We start from the raw sequence: 24,995 nt of genomic DNA on the forward strand, positions 1-24,995 counted from the left end.
TTCTAACTTCAAATCAATTATATAAGGTCAAAATGCGAATAAATGTAGAGACATTGTTCCCAAATGTTGTTGGCTAGTTGATCCATTGTGCCATCAATATATTTCTAATCTTAATCGGACCAACGAAACAGCGTGCGGCAATGGTATTGAAGGTAATATTTATGATTATCTGGCAAGTTTAAATTGGAGTGGATGATTCATGTGCGTACATGTGTTTACGTGTAAGGCCAGGTAAAGCGCATGACGTAAAACAATGATTAAGACATTAAAGCATGGCGCAATGAAAATCTATCAACAATGAATGTAGAAATCTTTATAATGCGTACACGACCTTCCAGAATGCATTAAAAAGTTCTGACTGAAGAGAAACCCCGATGTCACTCGCTGCGTGGATGAGGGGGCGTGTCTTATCGGCTCAGGACAGCTGGATGAAAATGTTCATGCGGTGTACATTGTAAAGCTGGTCATTATAAAAATGACAGGAGTTGTATGCATTGCTGTGATCCGGGAGTAAGGTACTAATAGTTTTAAAGTCAATACGTATTTTTGGAAGTTTTACTTTGATATGAACAGATTGCCAGGTTTTGCACCATCCTCCTTATAGATGAAAGAAGGGTCATGTCGAAGAATTACACAGTATCTGTACGAAATACTCCGACTTTTGTTGTGCTAAAACTAATATGTCACCTTTTCTGTAAAAGTATATATTTAAAATGGTTCATGGCAAATACCTTAAAAATCAACAAAGTGATATTTTAACTGATTTACCGACAAGACTGTTCGGACATTCCAGGATATAGCCTGTAGACTATACATGTCAACCTTCTTAAAGAAAACGTTTTTAAAAAGTTTCAAATATGACCAACCCAGAGTCATGAAAGGAAAGCTGTGTGTATGTACCTAACCCGACAGTGAATACATGTATAGCGGCCGTGCTCCGTAATACTTCTATAGAACACTACGTACCTCCATGTCTGCATTCCGGCAATTTGCCCGTGCGAGGGTCACGACTTGGAGGAGGGCGTTCGGCCTGTGTAAATCGTCACATTAAACATGTTTTTTGGATCAAAATTAATGCAAAAACGATTTCTCAAGGGGCAAAATTGTTTTCCATTTTAATGGTAATTGTGATTTTTTATCTATGAAATCCGCTGAGATGCTAACTTTGGACATCATCCCGATTCGGCACCCCTCAGACGAGCATGCTGTGTGACACTTGGCTTGTGTGTGTTCGCTGGTTGTGTGTGCTAGCTAGTTTACTGATGGTAAATACCTCAAGACCGGCTTATCACGACTCTGGTTCCAAAGGTAAGCAAATAAATTACCTACATATTCCACTATTGCTAAATGCCCACCTATAAAAGTTTCGATAGACAATAGAAATGTTTATGTGACACCATTTGTTTTATTCAAGAAACATGTAGACATGATATTGACAATGTGAGGGACACAAGGGTGTATACACATGCTACGCGTAGTAAGTTGTAGTACGCAACGCGTAGTAAACATGCACACAGTAGTATTGTCAGTTTCATAAGTGTGGAAAATGAATTTTAAACCACAATAAAAGAAAATGTTTTAAAGAGTTTTGAGATCGGCATTGCCAATTCAGTAAATCAGAGCAATACACCTATTATCGCGGTTTACTGATGTTGTTATAGGATATTTGACAATACGGCAGAAACGCCGGCTTGTCTTGGTACACAACTCAGCTGACGCGCCCGAGTAGTAGTGGCATGAATTTACGATGAAACCATCATAGTGTAGTAAAACCTACAATACGCACATACGCACGTGTTTCTACACTTATCTGCTATCTAACCGACTCTGCCCTGTCAGTAGTTATGTCGACCCGAGACCACGCTCACAGGCTTGCCGTTCATTTATCATGCGTATATACATCATTTATACTTAAGTTACAAAATATTTCAGCAATCTGTTTGGCAGGCAAGTAGTATGTAGGCTAATATAATCAATACAAAAATAAACTACAGGTTCACTATATATAACATACATATTAACTTGATTGCAATCTAGAAGGCCTTAAACGCTCACCTCTCTATGTTCTGTACGTGTCAATGACATATTCCTCTTCAACAATAGACTGCTTAGGATAGTATTACTGTGAAATCCCTTTTTACTGAACTCCTGGGTACTTTGGTATAGTTTCCGACGCTGATAATTATAGCCTTTTTAGCTATCAGCTACGGTCATTTACGTCGTCATCAGTCATTGCTGAACCAACAATGCATCTATTCTGTTAACACAGTTCTGGACCCATAAACTGCTAAGTAGAAATGCTCAAAGAACACACGAAGGAGTCGTGCCTTCTGGAGATATCTTTATAATAGTAGCAGTCATAATACACGGAAATACAAACTCATAGAAGCTTAGATGGTACTGGAAACTATCATTTTATTGAAGGATGTAGAAAACGTCCGAAAAAGTTAGTAATCGAAAGCTATCGTTTTCTAGTTTCACTACCCAGAACGATTTTGAACATTTTCCTATTAGTGATGAATGGTTAAATCTGACATATGTGTAAAAGGACGTTTCATTAGGACACTTCATACTATGAAAACACTACCTGAGAAAACCGATAACGATTCTCATGCTGGTAGCATTTCATTAAAATAGCGTACATGTAACATGTGACATGTAACATCAACCAGAATACAAGTAAGGCATTGCAAAGGAACAATATGACTCTGGAATACATATACATTAAGCAACAAGCAATATGACTCTTGAATGCATATGCATTAAAAAAAAAAGAACAAAATGGCAATTGGATGCATATGCATTACACAAAGAACAAAATGACTCTTGAATACATATACAGTCTGTACATTAAACAAAGAACAATATGGCTCTTGAATACATATACCCTAACAAAGAACACTCTCGTATGCATATACATTAAACAGAATACTGAACAAAGAACAAAATTATTCTTGAATACATTTGCATTAAACAGAATATTTTAACAAAGAATGAAATTACTCTTGAATACATATACATTAAACAGAGAACAAAATGACTCTTGAATGCATGTGCACTGAATAAAGAACAAAATGACAATTGAATACATATACACTAAATAAGAACAATATGACTCTTAAATAGATATACATTAAACAGAATACTAGTACAACGCCGACCTTTGTGGAAACGGAGGCAATGTGTTCGTCCGCGTTTTTCCTGTTCCATAATATAGATTTAGTGATGACCAAATAAGCGATGAAAACATTTTGATATTTAAGTTGACATCTTATAGTTGAGGGTAATATGACACGTGTGGTTTGTCGTAAAATTAAAATTGGGTGAAATGTTTGTGATCAATTTATCTTTAAACTGATATATTTAATCAGACAAAAAGGTTAGTAAGAAAGTCTGTTTTGAGTAGGCAAGCTCCCGAAGAAGACGTGATATATTAGACATACGACGAACACGTATAAGGTCACCATTATCATGATACTTTAGGTTAATGTCAAACATATTTAGCTGAGTCGTCTACGGTTAAAGCATGATCACTATACCTGAACTTGGCATTTAAAAGAATTATAAAGGAAGTACATGGGAACATTTGGAGAAAATATCACGTATCTTCTCTACGGACATGTATCTGATTGTAAATACAGGCTTGCTGTATCACACTCCAGTTTCTGTTTACATGTACAGTGTATCTGATTGTAATTACAGGCTTGCTGTATCACACTCCAAGTTTCTGTTTACATGTATCTGATTGTAAATACAGGCTTGCTGTATCACACTCTAAGTTTCTGTTTACATGTACCCGATTGTAAATACAGGCTTGCTGTATCCCACTCCAAGTTTCTGTTTACATGTACCCGATTGTAAATACAGGCTTGCTGTATCCCACTCTAAGTTTCTGTTTACATGTACCCGATTGTAAATACAGGCTTGCTGTATCCCACTCCAAGTTTCTGTTTACATGTACCCGATTGTAAATACAGGCTTGCTGTATCCCACTCTAAGTTTCTGTTTACATGTACCCGATTGTAAATACAGGCTTGCTGTATCCCACTCCAAGTTTCTGTTTACATGTATCCGATTGTAAATACAGGCTTGCTGTATCCCACTCCAAGTTTCTGTTTACATGTACCCGATTGTAAATACAGGCTTGCTGTATCCCACTCCAAGTTTCTGTTTACATGTATCCGATTGTAAATACAGGCTTGCTGTATCCCACTCCAAGTTTCTGTTTACATGTATCCGATTGTAAATACAGGCTTGCTGTATCCCACTCCAAGTTTCTGTTTACATGTATCTGATTGTAAATACAGGCTTGCTGTATCCCACTCCAAGTTTCTGTTTACATGTTTCTGATTGTAAATACAGGCTTGCTGTATCCCACTCTAAGTTTCTGTTTACATGTATCTCATTGTTCATAAAGGCTTGCTGTATCCTACTCTAAGTTTCTTAAATCATTGTCCAATTAGGAATACGGGCTTTCTTCTGTAAGGTCTGCATCAATTGACAACACCAAATTGATCCGCTTTCTGTAGTACTACATTGGGATACCCTATCTCCTATTTGGTGTTGTTGGTGTTCCTAGATACCATCTTCAAATACTCATATCTGTAAAAACGGCGTGAAATGTTAAAAAAACCCAAAGATATTAAAAGTCTACAAATTGTTTCCATTGTATGATAAGAGCAATTACAACTTATTTCATCTGAACAATTGTGTCATGCAGATGGATTTTCTCGTGATATCGTAAGGTGATTTTGTTTGTATAAGCGTTTGCATCCTAACGTTTCATTGGCCCAGAATTGAAAAAAGCCGAGTGGAATGGGTTAACGATTGTAAAAGCTAAAATGTTGCTACTTGTGGCCGTTTATTGATCAAGCATTCAAACTAAACCAAATTATTTGTTACATTGTTTAAAGTATGACGATATAAAAATATCGTTGTGTTACGAGTTATGTTTAATGACTGTGATTATAGCGAAATTAAATCCTTCACGAATATGACGAAGTCTACAGTATGTTCCTGGCCTAAACAATGTACACATGCTCCGCACATGATCATGACTGCGATGTTGTCACAATTCCGTGTATGCATATATCTCATGAAAACCAACTAATACAGTTTGACATCCAGGAGAACTGGTGAATCTGAATGAAACCATTCATAGTAAAGTGGTCGGTGACGCAGTGCATGTGATCACAAAGTTGATATGTCACATTTTCACGAGGAAGTTAAGCAAGTCTATTTTTGGATGGTGTTTTTCCCACAGTTGATGTGTCCAACAAGTTTTATATTTATGCAAGCAAGCCTATCTTTAAATGGTGTTTTGAAGGCTACCAGTGTTGGCGTTTCGTATGATAGAGTCGCGTCCCTTTGAAACGTTAAGATTAATACTAAGATTTTAATACTTTATTGGACACATATATAACACATTAAATGACACACTTACAATGCTCTTAAATAGACTTGTTTTCAAAATAGTAATAAAGTAATAAACATTGAGGAAACGATTTCCAATTTTATCATTGAGAAAATAAACATAAAATACATTATTAAAAGTATTACAATATAAATATGTATATCCTGCTGATCGTGTAAACACAACAGAGAATACTGACCGTAGTTCTAACTAAAAGTTGACAAAAGGAGAGCAAAAACGAACAAAAACTACATACTTGCATGGAGAGATCCTTTTGAAGAAGTTGGCGCCTTCTACATCATCACTCACCTAACAAATTTATGTCAAATCTGGATGGTGACACCACTAGTAACATGTATGTTAACATACATGAAAGAAAATGCAATGTTTCCCAGTTAGATCATGATGTTAGCCATGACAATTCTCGTAGTTTTCATCATCCTGTATCTCTCGTAACCCTTTTTCCACTAGTAGTCGACATCTGTCACGGTTGTATAATGGGGAAGCAGCGGTGTTACTATCTAGAAAAGGAAAATTAAAAATTAAGATATTGAAATTATCACGCTTATCATAAAGCTTGTTTGTGAACTGTCTAAAATGAAAAGATAATTCTGAAAAAAAAAACATTTAAAAAAAAAGAAAAGAAAATCAGCGCAAAAAATGAAGTTATTTGAGATGATATAAAAAAAACTTTGCCAAGAACTAAACGTAAATCATACTGGTACTATTGAATCGATCCCGTCACATAAACCAAGGGAATTTCATGTTCTTAAAACTTGGGTTTGTAACAGCAGAAGCACTGATGCTCAATGATCATCGAACACGTTTAACTCACCAATATGTATCACAACCAATTTATTGGTATTGCTTTTCTTAGAAAATACATTCTTAAAGCTCTGCTAGGAGTGGGGATGTTTACTGAGTAGAAACTCGATTGAAGAGACGTTTTTACGGTGAACGACTTACAGGACTGAAATAGATCTTTGGGGTTCTGCAAAATCCATCCGACTTCTACTTCAGCTGAATTCCACTTCCTGGTTATATATCATCAGAATAAGAGTCTGATTAAATAGAAATAAAAATCGTAAGAAGAAACGCCACATGTTTGGTTAAACAACGAGTTGAGCCTACAATAAAACTTACAAGGCATTATCAAGCTAGGTTCAGAACACCATCATTAACATGTAGTAGGATCCCTGTACGTTATTAGCAGATAGGGGTTACTTGCTTTTAAATGAGAGCCAACTCTTTTGCGCAATGAGGAAATTAATTATACTAGTGTTTAAAGAATAAAACGATTGGTATTTATCTCCAGGCTGTAGTGTGACATATCGGAATGTATTCTAGGTTTTGTTTGGTAGACCTATATTTGTCCACTAGTACTAAGGCTTGATAACTTTGATCTACTACATTTTGAAGACACTCTATTTTGACCTAGTTGAAGCCCCAGTATTAAGGTGAAGTCGATTTACCAACGGGGTTTGATGCAATTACATATCCCCTTAATACCGCATGACTTGAGCTTTATATAGAATATAGCATTACAGTGCTATCATTAGATTTGTTCAGTTTTTTCCTATATATTATAGATACAGTACTATCAGTTTCTTAATGGTCGTGTAAACAAGCGGGAGTTTTATACCAGAGAGGTACATCATTATTCACTCAATCAGACCAATGACCTCAATATGTTGTTAATGCGCTCCAATCATAACACAGTAGTGCTAATTAAGGGCTTGCTTGATATCATTACTATAGAACTGGGGTAATTGATAAGGACTCCCAGATCTACCAAGCAATGCCAACCGGATAACACGGGAATGAATCGCATAAAAAACATAAAGAAAAACAAACCCATGGGTATAAAAAAGAGAAATTCCTGAAATATTCAGGTTCGACAAAATAAATATACAAGATAAGATATTCTACTGACTTGTTTAGAAGCGGAGAATAATGTGAGAGTTAGACTGGCGTGATTTTATCACAGTCTTTAGTATCGCCATGTATAAAGAAGTTATGTGTATTCCAGAAGGAAAATAGGAAATCACGTAGAAATAGTTTCGCCGCGGGTAACTCACTAGGAGAGGTTGGGTATAGCACACTTTATTACACGATATCTATAAATAGTTAATTAGTGCCATAAATAGAACATTTGAAATATGCGTCCTTGTAAAACCCTGTCAGTCAAATACTCTGACTGTAGAGTACGCGTGTATACTAAATTGATATTGAAAGGTGCACGTCCCAGCATTTAATACTGGTTCGTTCTTATATTCCATCCTTGTTGGAAGTATACAATAATGACATGAACACATTCATACTTGCGTATTTACATGTTAGAAAGTTTACACAGCGATCGTAAACGCGTGTAAACAGTTTACTCTGTGACCACTTACATGTGTAGACAGTTTACACGTGACCACTTAAATGTGTAGACAGTTTACACGTGACCACTTACATGTGTAGACTGTTTACACGTGACCACTTACATGTAAAGACAGCTTACACGTGACCACTTACATGTAAAGACTGTTTACATGTGACCACTTACATGTGTAGACAGTTTACACGTGACCACTTACATGTGTAGACTGTTTACACGTGACCACTTACATATGTAAATAGTTAACACGTGACCACTAACACGTGTAGTTTACACGTGACCACTTACATGTGTAGACAGTTTACACGTGACCACTTACATGTAAAGACAGTTTACACGTGACCAATTACATGTAAAGACAGTTTACACGTGACCACTTACATGTAAAGACTGTTTACACGTGGCCACTTACATGTGTAGACAGTTTACACGTGACCACTTACATGTGTAGACTGTTTACACGTGACCACTTACATATGTAAATAGTTAACACGTGACCACTAACACGTGTAGATAGTTTACACGTGACCACTTACATGTGTAGATAGTTTACACGTGACCACTAACATGTGGATAGTTTACACGTGACCACTTACATGTGTAAATAGTTAACACGTGACCACTAACACGTGTAGATAGTTTACACATGTGAGCACTTACATGTAAAAACAGTCCACATGTGAGCACTTACATGTGTAGACAGTCTACACGTGACCACTTACATGTGTAGACAGTTTACACGTGACCACTTACATGTGTAGACAGTTTACACGTGACCTCTTACATGCGTAAATAGTTTACATGTGACCACTTACACGTGTAGATAGTTTACACGTGACCTCTTACATGTGTAAACAGTAAATACGTGACCAGGGACCGCGATGGCCGAGTGATTAAGGTGTCCCGACACTTTATCGCTAGCCATTCACCTCTGGGTTGCGAGTTCGAAACCTACGTGGGGTAGTTGCCAGGTACTGACCGTAGGTTGGTGGTTTTTTATCCGGGTACTCCGGCTTTCCTCCACCTCCAATACCTGGCACATCCTTAAATGACTATGGCTGTTAATAGGACGTTAAACAAAATAAACCAAATCAAACCAAACACGTGACCTCTTACATGTGTAGACAGTTTACACGTGACCACATACATGTAAAGACAGTTTACACGTGAATACGTACCTGTGTAGATATTTTACACGCGACTAATTAAATATGTAGATAGTTTATACATGATCGAGTACATAATAACATTTGTAGACAGGTTATACATGGTAACTTACATTTACATGCTCACTAACATTTAAAGATATTTAGTTTACACGTAATGTTAAGTCAGCTTACATATTATCACTGACATGTTAAAACAGTTTGTACGTAATAATGTACATTAATAGATAGTTTACACATGATCACTTACATTTGTAGATAGTTTATCAAAGAATAATGCTTATTTTCTAGCTCGCCTGGCCCCGTAATTCCGTCAACATTTGCTACATATCGCTACTAGTCAAAAAAACCTTAATGGGTTTGAACCATCAAGAAGGGGAAGGGGACAGATTTTGCATAAATCGTGACTCTAACCCCCTGGGCGAGAGGAGCTGGGCCCAATAGGGAAAATGGAAGCAAATCGTTTAAATCGCTTCTTGTCATAAAGTACTGAATAGATTTTAACCGGTCAGAAACTTTCCTGGAGAAAGTAAACAGATTTTGCAGAATGGTGACTCTGGCCCTCCTGGAGCTAAAAGGGTGGGGGCCCAATAGGGGAAATAGAAGCAAATCCTTTTAATCGCTACTGTTCACAAAAGTATTTAATGGATTTGAACAAAATCTGGTAAAAAAAACATTCCTAGGGGAAACGGGACAGAGTTGGCATAAATGGTAACTCTGACCCTCCTTGGGCAAGAGGGATGGGGCCCAATAGGGGAAATAAAAGCAAATCATTTAAATCACTACTAGTCATAAACGTTTTAATGGATTTTAACCAAATTTGGTCAGAAATATTCTTATGGGATGGGGAACAGATTTTGCATAAATGGTGCTTCTTGGGCCAGAGGGGCGTGGCCCATTAAGGGAAATTGGGGTAAATTCTTTAAATCCTTACTTGTCCTGATTTACTAAATGGATTTTGATGAAATTTCGCCTGTAGCATTATTTGGCAAAAGAGATCTATTGTTGTATAAACGGAGGGTGTGGCTCACCTTGGGGCCGGAAATACTGGCCAAATATGGATAATTGGGGTAATCCTTTAAATTGTTACTCGTCTTGAACAATTGAGTGGATTTTGATGAAATGGTCAAGAGCATTATAAGGCAAAGGAGATCTAAACGTGTATGAACGGAGGGTATGGGTCCCTAGGAGCCGGAAAGAAATTCCTTCTTTTTCAAGATGAGCAATGCAGGCCCTCTGGCCCTCTTGTTATTGTTTACTGTTGTGTAAATGGCATTTTTAAAGATATTTTAAATGATGCTCGTTTGTGCGTCATGTTGAAATATCTGTTCAAACTCGCAGGTTACATACCAATAAACGAATAGAAAAGAGAGAGTTATTCCTTTTAATTACATTTTAACCTGTTTTTTTTATTTAATATTATTGAAAAATCAATTTGGTGGAAAATGTCGTCAACTATAGGAATAAACAAAATATAGTTCAACAGCAACATCTTTTTTATTCAATTCCTGTAAGGTATCTCAAAATTTTAAATTTTTCATCCTCAATTCAACCATATTCCGTTCATATTCTATTGGGGGGGGGGGGGGGGGGGGGGGGGTGTAAAAAAAGAAATGATAATAGTAATTGCGCGTTCACACTAATTGTGCATGTGTGCACATGTGTAGTTTGTATTCCTACGCGTCAAATTTGATGTTAACACACTTGTAAACAATGTTTCGTCACTAAGTCTATATAACGAACACACACCGGAAATATAAATATTACGTGATCAATTTCATGCTTAGGCAGTTTACACATTATCACTTACATTTGCAAATACTTTACGCGTGATTATAATTTCAAAATGTTCAGGTCCACCAATTTCATACTTAAATGAACTCATATAAGACGGTATCGCAATTATTAATATTCTAAAAAAAGAAATGATAATAGTAATTGCGCGTTCACACTAATTGTGCATGTGTGCACATGTGTAGTTTGTATTCCTACGCGTCAAATTTGATGTTAACACACTTGTAAACAATGTTTCGTCACTAAGTCTATATAACGAACACACACCGGAAATATAAATATTACGTGATCAATTTCATGCTTAGGCAGTTTACACATTATCACTTACATTTGCAAATACTTTACGCGTGATTATAATTTCAAAATGTTCAGGTCCACCAATTTCATACTTAAATGAACTCATATAAGACGGTATCGCAATTATTAATATTCTATTTTGCCGATGAACTTATGACATGGTGCAGCGTCTGTCGTCCGTCGTCGTAAATCGCTACTAGTAATGAAATACTGAACGGATTTTATTCACATTTGGTCAAAAGATCCTTGGGGTTAGGGGAACAGATTTTGCATTAATAACGACTCTGACCCCCAAGGGGCCAGAGGGGCGGGACCGAATAGGGGAAATAGAGATAAATTCCTTTAAATCGCTACTAGTCAAAAAGTTATTGATGAATTTGTACCCAATTTGGTCAAAAATATCCTTGGGAGAAGGGAACAACAAGTTGTCTGTTTGACCATCCAAATTAACAATCATATGGGCCACTGATGCTGTGTTATAAAACGATCATCCTCGTTAGGAGATGTCAGATGTTGGGAGAACTCTCCACTTTACCCAACAGACAGGTAGCGGGGACGACAATTTAATGAATGCTGTGTATTTTTCTCCACTTGAGACATATTCCTGTTCTACACAAATCTGACATCTCTCATTAAAATGTTTGCAAACACGTTCCCTTTTTAATTAGCCCTTTACAAATGTATCTAGTGGGGTTGGCTCCCACACTTTACCTGTGCGCCTCTTCGCACGTCTATGTACATTAGTAGCATTGAGCAAGTAAGAGGCATGTTATGCTGCTAGGTATTTTTAACTACTTCAGTAGAATATGTCTTGTTTTTGTTATATAAATTTCAAATGAGAAATAAAATATTTTGGCTTTAGAAACCAAACATATCACAGATTTGTATGGCGGGTGTTGTCGTGACCTAGATTTGTAAGGCGGGTGTTACCGTGACCTAAATTTGTATGACTAGTGTTGTCGTGACCTAGATTTGTATGGCGGGTGTTGTCGTGGTCTAGATTTGTATGGCGGGTGTTGTCGTGACCTAGATTTGTATGGCGGATGTTGCCGTGACCTAAATTTGAATGGCGGGTGTTGTCGTGACCTAGATTTGTATGGCGGATGTTGCCGTGACCTAAATTTGAATGGCGGGTGTTGTCGTGACCTAGATTTGTATGGCGGGTGTTGTCGTGACCTAGATTTGTATGGCGGGTGCTGTCGTGACCTAGATTTGTATGGCGGGTGTTGTCGTGGTCTAGATTTGTATGGCGGGTGTTGTCGTGACCTAGATTTGTATGGCGGATGTTGCCGTGACCTAAATTTGAATGGCGGGTGTTGTCGTGACCTAGATTTGTATGGCGGATGTTGCCGTGACCTAAATTTGAATGGCGGGTGTTGTCGTGACCTAGATTTGTATGGTGGGTGTTGTCGTGACCTAGATTTGTATGGCGGGTGTTGTCGTGACCTAGATTTGTATGGCGGGTGTTGTCGTGACCTAGATTTCTGTGGCAGGTTCGGTGTTGTCGTTATTTGTATGGCGGTTGTTGTCGTGACCTTTATTTGTATGGTGGGTGTCACCTTGACCTAGATTTGTATGGTGGGTGTCACCGTGAACTAGATTTGTATGGTGGGTATTGTCGTGACCTATATTTGTATGGTGGGTGTCACCGTGACCTAGATTTGTATGGTGGGTGTCACCGTGACCTAGATTTGTATGGCTATTGTCTTCTATACGTTTACCCTCCCGAAACACCTAGTCTTATTATCTTTGTACTTCCCATTAGTTACCATGTAAATTTTGCTCGTGTTCTCCCATCGTTTTATCATAACGGTACTCTTGATTTTGCATTTGGACGAATTAGTATGTTGGTATGTTTTGCGGTAGCGCACCAAACCCTTTGACCGCACGTTCAATCGCGGATGTAATGTCACAATCAAACACGAATCGTTTAATTGTACGCAAAATTAAAGTGTTGCTGATATATGAAATAAGTTAAAGGAACATTTCACATTTGAAAGTAAATTACGTTAAAGAACAACTGTTAATTTCCTATTATACTTAGGTGTACTTTTGGTAACAACAGTAGATCGAAGTCAGCAGTTGATCTACGTTCGATGTATTACTGGATTTTGGTTCAGACGTGCACTGAAATATTCATGATGATTCCTACCGGTCGTGTAAAGCCGGGTATATATAGTTGAACTATTTACAATACAACGTGACTCACTCTAAAAAACGAACGGGAACAAGGCCATGCATCTGCACATGATGACTAATACCGGGTGTATTCACTGTGTGTTATACTGCGACATCAACACCGGGTTTTGTTTGTTTAAAGGGACTCTTCCTCCCAACAGCTAAGGTTATACAGAGTCGGTGTCCCTAGATGTGAGGGTCCCTAACGTAGAGGTCATATAAAGACGGTGTCCCTGTATAATAGGGTCCCTAACGTAGAGGTCATATAAAGACGGTGTCCCTGTATAATAGGGTCCCTAACGTAGAGGTCATATAAAGACGGTGTCCCTAGATGATAGGGTCCCTAACGTAGATGTCATATAAAGACGGTGTCCCTGGATGTAAGGGTCCCTAACGTAGAGGTCATATAAAGACGGTGTCCCTAGATGTGAGGGTCCCTAACGTAAAGGTCATATAAAGACGGTGTCCCTAGATGTGAGGGTCCCTAACATAGAGGTCATATAAAGACGGTGTCCCTAGATGTGAGGGTCCCTAACGTAGAGGTCATATAAAGACGGTGTCCCTAGATGATAGGGTCCCTAACGTAGAGGTCATATAAAGACGGTGTCCCTAGATGATAGGGTCCCTAACGTAGAGGTCATATAAAGACGGTGTCCCTGGATGTAAGGGTCCCTAACGTAGAGGTCATATAAAGACGGTGTCCCTAGATGTGAGGGTCCCTAACGTAGATGTCATATAAAGACGGTGTCCCTAGATGTGAGGGTCCCTAACTTAAAGGTCATATAAAGACGGTGTCCCTGGATGTAAGGGTCCCTAACGTAAAGGTCATATAAAGACGGTGTCCCTGTATAATAGGGTCCCTAACGTAGAGGTCATATAAAGACGGTGTCCCTAGATGTGAGGGTCCCTAATGTAAAGGTCATATAAGCACGGTGTCCCTAGATGATAGGGTCCCTAACGTAGAGGTCATATAAAGACGGTGTCCCTAGATGATAGGGTCCCTAACGTAGAGGTCATATAAAGACGGTGTCCCTAGATGATAGGGTCCCTAACGTAGAGGTCATATAAAGACGGTGTCCCTGGATGTAAGGGTCCCTAACGTAGAGGTCATATAAAGACGGTGTCCCTAGATGTGAGGGTCCCTAACGTAGATGTCATATAAAGACGGTGTCCCTAGATGTGAGGGTCCCTAACTTAAAGGTCATATAAAGACGGTGTCCCTGGATGTAAGGGTCCCTAACGTAAAGGTCATATAAAGACGGTGTCCCTGTATAATAGGGTCCCTAACGTAGAGGTCATATAAAGACGGTGTCCCTAGATGTGAGGGTCCCTAATGTAAAGGTCATATAAGCACGGTGTCCCTAGATGATAGGGTCCCTAACGTAGAGGTCATATAAAGACGGTGTCCCTTGATGTGAGGGTCCCTAATGTAAAGGTCATATAAAGACGGTGTCCCTAGATGTGAGGGTCCCTAACGTAGAGGTCATATAAAGACGGTGTCCCTAGATGTGTGGGTCCCTAACGTAGAGGTCATATAAAGACGGTGTCCCTGGATGCGAGGGTCCCTAACGTAAAGGTCATATAAAGACGGTGTCCCTAGATGTGAGAGTCCCTAACGTAAAGGTCATGTAAAGACGGTGTCCCTGGATGTGAGGGTCCCTAACGTAGAGGTCATATAAAGACGGTGTCCCTGGATGATAGGGTCCCTAACGTAGAGGTCATATAAAGACGGTGTCCCTAGATGATAGGGTCCCTAACGTAGAGGTCATATAAAGACGGTGTCCCTAGATGTGAGGGTCCCTGACGTAGAGGTCATATAAAGACGGTGTCCCTAGATGTGAGGGTCCCTAACGTAGAGGTCATATAAAGACGGTGTCCCTAGATGCGAGGGTCCCTAACGTAAAGGTCATATAAAGACGGTGTCCCTAGATGTGAGAGTCCCTAACGTAAAGGTCATATAAAGACGGTGTCCCTGGATGTGAGGGTCCCTGACGTAGAGGTCATATAAAGACGGTGTCCCTAAATGTGAGGGTCCCTAACGTAGAGGTCATATAAAGACGGTGTCCCTAGATGTGAGGGTCCCTAACGTAGAGGTCATATAAAGACGGTGTCCCTAGATGTGAGGGTCCCCAACGTAAAGGTCATCTTAACACGGTGTCCCTAGATGTGAGGGTCCCTAACGTAGAGGTCATATAAAGACGGTGTCCATAGATGTGAGGGTCCCTAACGTAGAGGTCGTATAAAGACGGTGTCCCTAGATGTGAGGGTCCCCAACGTAGAGGTCATATAAAGACGGTGTCCCTAGATGATAGGGTCCCTAACGTAGAGGTCATATAAAGACGGTGTCCCTGGATTTGAGGGTCCATAACGTAAAGGTCATATAAAGACGGTGTCCCTAGATGTGAGGGTCCCTAACGTAGAGGTCATATAAAGACGGTGTCCCTAGATGATAGGGTCCCTAACGTAGAGGTCATATAAAGACGGTGTCCCTAAATGTGAGGGTCCCTAACGTAGAGGTCATATAAAGACTGTGTCCCTAGATGTGAGGGTCCCTAACGTAAAGGTCATATAAAGACGGTGTCCCTAGATGTGAGGGTCCCTAACGTAGAGGTCATATAAAGACGGTGTCCCTGGATTTGAGGGTCCATAACGTAAAGGTCATATAAAGACGGTGTCCCTAGATGTGAGGGTCCCTAACGTAGAGGTCATATAAAGACGGTGTCCCTAGATGATAGGGTCCCTAACGTAGAGGTCATATAAAGACGGTGTCCCGAAATGTGAGGGTCCCTAACGTAGAGGTCATATAAAGACTGTGTCCCTAGATGTGAGGGTCCCTAACGTAAAGGTCATATAAAGACGGTGTCCCTAGATGTGAGGGTCCCTAACGTAAAGGTCATATAAAGACGGTGTCCCTAGATGATAGGGTCCCTAACGTAAAGGTCATATAAAGACGGTGTCCCTAGATGTGAGGGTCCCTAACGTAGAGGTCATATAAAGACGGTGTCCCTAGATGATAGGGTCCCTAACGTAGAGGTCATATAAAGACGGTGTCCCTAGATGTGAGGGTCCCTAACGTAGAGGTCATATAAAGACGGTGTCCCTAGATGTGAGGGTCCCTAACGTAGAGGTCATATAAAGACGGTGTCCCTAGATGATAGGGTCCCTAACGTAGAGGTCATATAAAGACGGTGTCCCTAGATGTGAGGGTCTCTAACGTAAAGGTCATATAAAGACGGTGTCCCTAGATGTGAGGGTCCCCAACGTAAAGGTCATATAAACACGGTGTCCCTGGATTTGAGGGTCCCTAACGTAGAGGTCATATAAAGACGGTGTCCCTGGATTTGAGGGTCCATAACGTAAAGGTCATATAAAGACGGTGTCCCTAGATGTGAGGGTCCCTAACGTAGAGTTCATATAAAGACGGTGTCCCTGTATAATAGGGTCCCTAACGTAGAGGTCATATAAAGACGGTGTCCCTAGATGTGAGGGTCTCTAACGTAGAGGTCATATAAAGACGGTGTCCCTAGATGTGAGGGTCCCTAACGTAAAGGTCATATAAAGACGGTGTCCCTAGATGTGAGGGTCCCTAACGTAGAGGTCATATAAAGACGGTGTCCCTAGATGTGAGGGTCCCTAACGTAGAGGTCATATAAAGACGGTGTCCCTAGATGTGAGGGTCCCTAACGTAGAGGTCATATAAAGACGGTGTCCCTAGATGTGAGGGTCCCCAACGTAAAGGTCATATAAAGACGGTGTCCCTAGATGTGAGGGTCCCTAACGTAAAGGTCATATAAAGACGGTGTCCCTAGATGTGAGGGTCCCTAACGTAGAGGTCATATAAAGACGGTGTCCCTAGATGATAGGGTCCCTAACGTAGAGGTCATATAAAGACGGTGTCCCTAGATGTGAGGGTCTCTAACGTAGAGGTCATATAAAGACGGTGTCCCTAGATGTGAGGGTCCCCAACGTAAAGGTCATATAAAGACGGTGTCCCTAGATGATAGGGTCCCTAACGTAGAGGTCATATAAAGACGGTGTCCCTAGATGTGAGGGTCTCTAACGTAGAGGTCATATAAAGACGGTGTCCCTAGATGTGAGGGTCCCTAACGTAGAGGTCATATAAAGACGGTGTCCCTAGATGTGAGGGTCCCCAACGTAAAGGTCATATAAAGACGGTGTCCCTAGATGATAAGGTCCCTAACGTAGAGGTCATATAAAGACGGTGTCCCTAGATGTGAGGGTCTCTAACGTAGAGGTCATATAAAGACGGTGTCCCTAGATGTGAGGGTCCCTAACGTAAAGGTCATATAAAGACGGTGTCCCTAGATGTGAGGGTCCCTAACGTAAAGGTCATATAAAGACGGTGTCCCTAGATGATAGGGTCCCTAACGTAAAGGTAATATAAAGACGGTGTCCCTAGATGATAGGGTCCCTAACGTAGAGGTCATATAAAGACGGTGTCCCTAGATGTGAGGGTCCCTAACGTAGAGGTCATATAAAGACGGTGTCCCTAGATGTGAGGGTCCCTAACGTAGAGGTCATATAAAGACGGTGTCCCTAGATGTGAGGGTCCCTAACGTAGAGGTCATATAAAGACGGTGTCCCTAGATGTGAGGGTCCCGGACGTAAAATTATGAAGAATATGTCTCTAGATAACTAATGTCATATGACGACGATGTCCCTGGATGATAGTCTCTAGATGACTGATGTTATATGAGATTGTGTCGATTGATAATAGGGCCACAGACAGATACCTGAATACCTGGCAGCATGACATCCCACCCGTTAACACTATATACTAACAACGCGTCTGCGGAACAGGGAAGTGAAAAATCGATCGGCCGCACCTGTCTGATACTTTCTAAGGTAACCTGTTTCTTTCCTAAGTGACAAATTTTCGAAAATCTAGCCTGTTTCCGCCCAGCCAAGGAGGATACCGATGATGTTCCAAGACTGAGACAAACTAAAGTATATCAATTTGGTAATTTCTGCCCTCTGTTTTAGTTCAGCATTTAACTTAACGGTAATAAATGGCTGGTCGAGGACATACAGTCCCCAGTTATGTTGGACTCCACATACATTAGACGCCTCTTATGCAAATACAATCAATTATCAATAAAAGGACATTAAACATTCTTCCTGCAAATGAATGTTGACGAACAATTTTTGCTTTAAAACAAGTAAAGCCTTGGAAAATATCACTTTCTCATGTTGATAAATCCTCGTATTCACCTGAAAAAAGTGTTGATAACTGTTTTACTATATGATATTTTACTTGTGTTAAAGCAAAAAGTGTTCGTCAACATTCATTTGAAGGAAGACTGTTTCAATGCCCTTTTCCTCAATATAAAAGCAAAGGAAAGTAATTGCCGTTTCCGTGGCTCTCCTTGCATATTTTGCATCCTTTACGTTCAAGATTCTCGCTACTTACTCCTCGGATACATTTCCAAAACGCGTTTTGTCCGTTTTATTTACGTATATCATGACTGAAGCGACCGAGTCGTCTGCCATATTTACTGTATTCTTATAGTATTATAACGACACGTTAAGTACACTGTAATACTACTGTACAATATCATAAAACTAGGTACGTTAACCAGGTGTACGGATCGGCATATTGGGTATATTATAACGAAACGTAAAGTAATACTACAATATGTTTACCATTTGTAAGGTACGACATCGACATACTGGGTATATTATCTTTTTGTACGGTACGACATCGACATACCGGGTATATTATCCTTTTGTACGGTGTAACATCGACATACCGGGTATATCATCTTTCTTTTTGTACGGTGTAACATCGACATACCGGGTATATTATCTTTTTGTACGGTACGACATCGACATACCGGGTATATTATCTTTCTTTTTGTACGGTGTAACATCGACATACCGGGTATATTATCTTTTTGTACGGTACGACATCGACATACCGGGTATATTATCTTTCTTTTTGTACAGTGTAACATCGACATACCGGGTATATCATCTTTCTTTTTGTACGGTGTAACATCGACATACCGGGTATATTATCTTTTTGTACGGTACGACATCGACATACCGGGTATATCATCTTTCTTTTTGTACGGTGTAACATCGACATACCGGGTATATTATCCTTTTGTACGGTGTAACATCGACATACCGGGTATTTCATCTTTTTGTACAGTGTAACATCGACATACCGGGTATATCATCTTTCTTTTTGTACGGTGTAACATCGACATACCGGGTATATCATCTTTTTGCACGGTACGACATCGACATACTGGGTATATTATCTTTTTGTACTGTGTAACATCGACATACCGGGTATATCATCTTTTTGTACGGTGTAACATCGACATACCGGGTATATTATCTTTTTGTACGGTGTAACATCGACATACCGGGTAAATTATCCTTTTGTACGGTGTAACATCGACATACCGGGTATATTATCTTTTTGTACGGTACGACATCGACATACCGGGTATATTATCTTTTTGTACGGTACGACATCGACATACCGGGTATATCATCTTTCTTTTTGTACGGTGTAACATCGACATACCGGGTATATTATCCTTTTGTACGGTGTAACATCGACATACCGGGTATTTCATCTTTTTGTACAGTGTAACATCGACATACCGGGTATATCATCTTTCTTTTGTACGGTGTAACATCGACATACCGGGTATATCATCTTTTTGCACGGTACGACATCGACATACTGGGTATATTATCTTTTTGTACTGTGTAACATCGACATACCGGGTATATCATCTTTTTGTACGGTGTAACATCGACATACCGGGTATATTATCTTTTTGTACGGTGTAACATCGACATACCGGGTAAATTATCCTTTTGTACGGTGTAACATCGACATACCGGGTATATTATCTTTTTGTACTGTGAAAGTTATCAACTACCCGTCAGGCAAACAGCTAATTTCTGGAAATAACATTATTTTCAGTATTGGTATATTATGTTACTGATGATAACATTTATCTTAATTTCAATTCCTCACACTCTACTTTATTATTAAATCAAGGGTTACACACTGCCAGAAAAGAGTACCTATATAATAAAATCGTTAAAATCAAAATTCACTTATAATTTCGGATGACTTATATTACGTCAGCTTAACCCGGACAGAAACTAATGACGTCAGCTCAATTAGACCTGAAGCCAGTGACGTCAGCTCAACTAGACCTGAAGAAGTGACGTCAGAAAAGCTAGACCTGAAGCAGTGACGTCAGAAAATCTAGACCTGAAGCTAATGACGCCACAAAAACTAAACATGAGGCTAATAATGTCACTAAAAATACAATTGAAGCTGATGACGTCAGATAAATCAGAACTGACGCGTACAAACATCTAGGTCGTTGCCTAATTGGAATATCATTATGTTTATTGACAGGTAATTGGTTGACCAGGGAAGAGATCCGGAAAGCAAGAGCGAGGTGGAAAGCGGCGATGATGATGAAGACGACGGATGACGAAGATCTTGTCCTTCCGAATGATAACGGGAGTGGATGGATGATGCAGAAGGATGGAGGGAATTACCATTTTACACGTTATACGGGTAGGTAGCCTACATTTTACACGTTATACGGGTAGGTAGCCACCATTTTACACGTTATACGGGTAGGTAGCCACCATTTTACACGTTATACGGGTAGGTAGCCTACATTTTACACGTTATACGGGTAGGTAGCCACCATTTTACACGTTATACGGGTAGGTAGCCTACAGTTTACACGTTATACGGGTAGGTAGCCACCATTTTACACGTTATACGGGTAGGTAGCCTACATTTTACACGTTATACGGGTAGGTAGCCACCATTTTACACGTTATACGGGTAGGTAGCCTACATTTTACACGTTATACGGGTAGGTAGCCTACAGTGTCTTTATAACACTCTTCTAATTTGTGAATTTTCTCGTGATTTCTAACTGGTCAATTATGTACATTGTGCAGTGATTTGTGGTCTGTCTTTGTGTTATATTTAGAGCATTTTTGACATTTCAGTATATCTTCAATGACCTATAACATGCAATACCATTATGTACATACAATATAGCTACATGATATCTACTATAGACAATACACTATGTACATAGCTGTCTGGTATCTACTATAGACAATACACTATGTACATAGATGTCTGATATCTACTATAGACAATACACTATGTACATACAATGTAGCTGTCTGATATCTACTATAGACAATACAATATGTACATAGCTGTCTGATATCTACTATAGACAATACAATATGTACATAGCTGTCTGATATCTACTATAGACAATACACTATGTACATAGCTGTCTGATATCTACTATAGACAATACACTATGTACATAGCTGTCTGATATCTACTATAGACAATACACTATGTACATAGCTGTCTGATATCTACTATAGACAATACAATATGTACATAGCTGTCTGATATCTACTATAGACAATACAATATGTACATAGATGTGTAATATCTACTATAGATAATAAAGTATGTAGATAACACATATATTTAATTTTACAAGTATCCCCACAAGAAAAATCTCTCACTCGGTCATTACTGTAACCGGAAGTACTTACATATAAACTAATTGATCACGTGGTAATCCGTTACTTACACGTGATTTTAATGGACTATTGCTATAATCCTATAAAATACTTCCTGACCTCGGGAATGCCAATTAACATGGTGCCATTCTGTTTGCTGTAGTCTTAAATGATAAAGTCTTCGTGTACTAATGGGTAGACTAATAAACACCTCCCTGCCTTTTAACTTCGGTTATAAACAGATGATTTTTTGTGTTTTTTGTTATAGGGGGCGTGCATAATTGATCACGTGGTAATCCGTTATATCTGCAATGGCTGCCTTACCATTAACTGTAATGACGGGGCAATGGTTGTGGGTGGGCAGAAGTTTGGGATTTCCAGGGAGAAAACATTGACCAATCAGTTGTAACATTGACTTTTAGGCTTTTAAACTTTCAATCCACTATATGTGACTTTCCTTGGAAATATAAGGAATATGAACACAATACCAGAGACATCTTATATATCAAATAAACTGAATACTAATTTGAATTATGAATGTCGGTTTAGATTTTACACGAAATCCTGCGGAGCCTAGGCGTTTTCCTATTTCGCTTTCAAACAACATTTCTATCAGCAGATTGGAACGTATTACTAACCTAAAGATCGTCGTGTGTTACACATGGTATTAATTCATACATCAGCGACACATTGTCATGTTAAAAACGAAGCGGCATGAAACTGGACAATTTAAAGCCATTTCCTCTCATAACGATTTCAAGATCCTTACCACAAAGAACCCTGAAATACTGGTCAAACTGTCACACGTCACACGTCACACCGCACCATGAAATACTGCTCAAACTATCACACTTATTCATAATTGCACACTAACCTAAAATGCATTATAATGTACTTATAGACGTGATTACAGTAGGCCTATATCTTGCAAAAATAAATTAAGATTTGATAGGTAGTCTAACAATCTCGCAAAATAATTAGACAATCTCGTCCACAGTTTCGATAATTCCAACGATATAAAGAGCAATAAAGTAAAGAGGGGGATGCTTGAGGTCATAACATACACGGTGTAATAATATTATTTTTATTTTCATTATCATATGTCGATATTTTGTTTTATTTATCAACAGGTTCAGCATCGAGATTACACTCGTCTACATGTTGCCGACTAGGGAGAGTATCGGCTTCACGAAGGAAGCCATGTCATAGTGGGTACTACAACAACCAATTGAAGGAGAAACTCCGGCGATACCGCTTATATCGTTATAAACAGCGGTTAAAGCTGCTGAGGAGTCGCCATGGAAGTCATTATAGACGAAACATTATGAATAAGTACCAAAGATGTGCTCTACGTCGCAACAGTCAATTCCAAAAATGTTGTAAAGCCGTATATTACCAGAAGAAACGACGGCACAGAAACTGGCGCATGTACGCTAGATACCGGAACTCTCTCTATAAACGGAAACGCCGTCGACACTGAGGATTATGGGTAATAACATTTTAAATGCAATTTTAATTGTTCTCATTCAGGTGTCAGTAAAAATAAATGTCTCGTTGTTGTTATTTCATTAGAGCGTGCTTTGTTTTCATTTACTCATCAGTACCCCCCTCCCCCCTCCCCCTCCCCCACACTTACTACATACTTCTTCTATGTCACAGCCAAATGAATAACACAATACATTCACTGCTGTTGATCTGTTTATTTTTCCCCGACATGGACGAGACAACAAGATAGACAAAAACCCCTGAAATATACAGAAAAACTGGCCTCAGTATAATGACAATTATAACGAGTATTACGGTTCCTACCATGAATAAGGAGTTGCGACTATTAAAATATTCTACACATGGAAAAGACATTTACCTTCACCAACTGGTCATAGTTGTGTCGAAATGTCTACATATAATATGTATATGTTCATGAGCAAAGGATCCCAGAGGATACGTCCTCGCTGCTCTATACCGGCCGACTACGCTGTACCGCGAAAGTATAAGAGTTTTATTAACATACACACGCACTTTTGCACGACATTCTCACCTATCACACCTGGACACATAACACTGCCAAATATAGACACACACGAATACCGACAGGTGGTAACATACCATATATGGAAATACACACCAACGTACGAACAGTAACGAATACTAAACAGACAAGACACTGACAGTAAACTTTGGACCACGTGCATATGTACTTAGCCATACAGATACAAGATAACTAATACCTATATCATATTTATATACTTTATATCCCTGTGACATCTATCTATTTTTCTATGAACAAAATCTATCAAAACATTGCATGCATCTTCGCTAGCCAAGGCTTCTGATTACGTTACACTCCACGAACCCTTGGCGGATATAGTCGTGTTCAAACCGTCGCGCCCTGGAATCCCAGGGCAACCAATCAAATCCCGTTTTACATTCAGGCTTGGTTTCGCATTAAACAAAAACTGCGGCACCCAGTACAGAACTACATTGTCGACTATGTCATGGCATTTTACCTAAATACAGAGACGTACTAATCATTGGGGAAACATTCACAGTGTTTGATCAATTTATATAAGTCATTGATCACACATCTCATCGAAATTGACACAAGCCTTCATGTGTGTCTGTAAACATCACCGATGAAGTACATTGGTAACGCTCATTTTGATTGGTCGAAAATTTCATGAATAAAGGGTGGTAATTTCGAATCTCCGCTAGAGGGCCAGAACTGACGACTATATCTGCCAAGGGTTCGTGGAGTGTAACGTAATCAGAAGCCTTGGCTAGCGAAGATGCATTGCATGATAAATGCATTGTTCTGATGTGTATTTAGGCACAAAATAAAGTTTACCATTGTTCAAAAATTGAGTGACCGTGACCCACTTTTCGATTATGGGCTAATCTATTCAATTAGTTATATACAAAATGTATTTTACAGTTTTGGAATTGCACAATGTATCATTAATGTAAAGGAAAATTCCATCATAGACATAATGTTTTGTCAAAATAAGGCTTATTACGAATTTGAACCCTCACTTTAACAACACCCCTCCCCATAAATATCATGACACCTAACCTCAACGTATTTATAAACAAAAATAAAAATCATCGACGATAGCCATCGGAAGGCCAAAATTGGGACTGACCCATTGGGACTGACCCATTAGGTTAATTACGACAAATATCACGTTGGCTAAAG

The 24,995-nt window shown here is 39.3% G+C and overlaps 1 protein-coding gene across 1 annotated transcript; it reads left to right on the forward strand.

The window, feature by feature from the left end:
• Positions 1-441: 441 nt before the first annotated feature.
• Positions 442-23,370, forward strand: LOC117325909. The gene is made up of 3 exons (XM_033882417.1): positions 442-1,308; positions 20,646-20,810; positions 22,933-23,370. Exons 1-3 carry the CDS (start codon positions 1,203-1,205, stop codon positions 23,280-23,282), a joined length of 621 nt encoding a protein of 206 aa, XP_033738308.1. The 5' UTR covers positions 442-1,202; the 3' UTR covers positions 23,283-23,370.
• Positions 23,371-24,995: the final 1,625 nt, after the last annotated feature.

This window comes from Pecten maximus, chromosome 1, assembly GCF_902652985.1.
Source record: "Pecten maximus chromosome 1, xPecMax1.1, whole genome shotgun sequence".
In the NCBI taxonomy this organism is placed as follows: domain Eukaryota; kingdom Metazoa; phylum Mollusca; class Bivalvia; order Pectinida; family Pectinidae; genus Pecten; species Pecten maximus.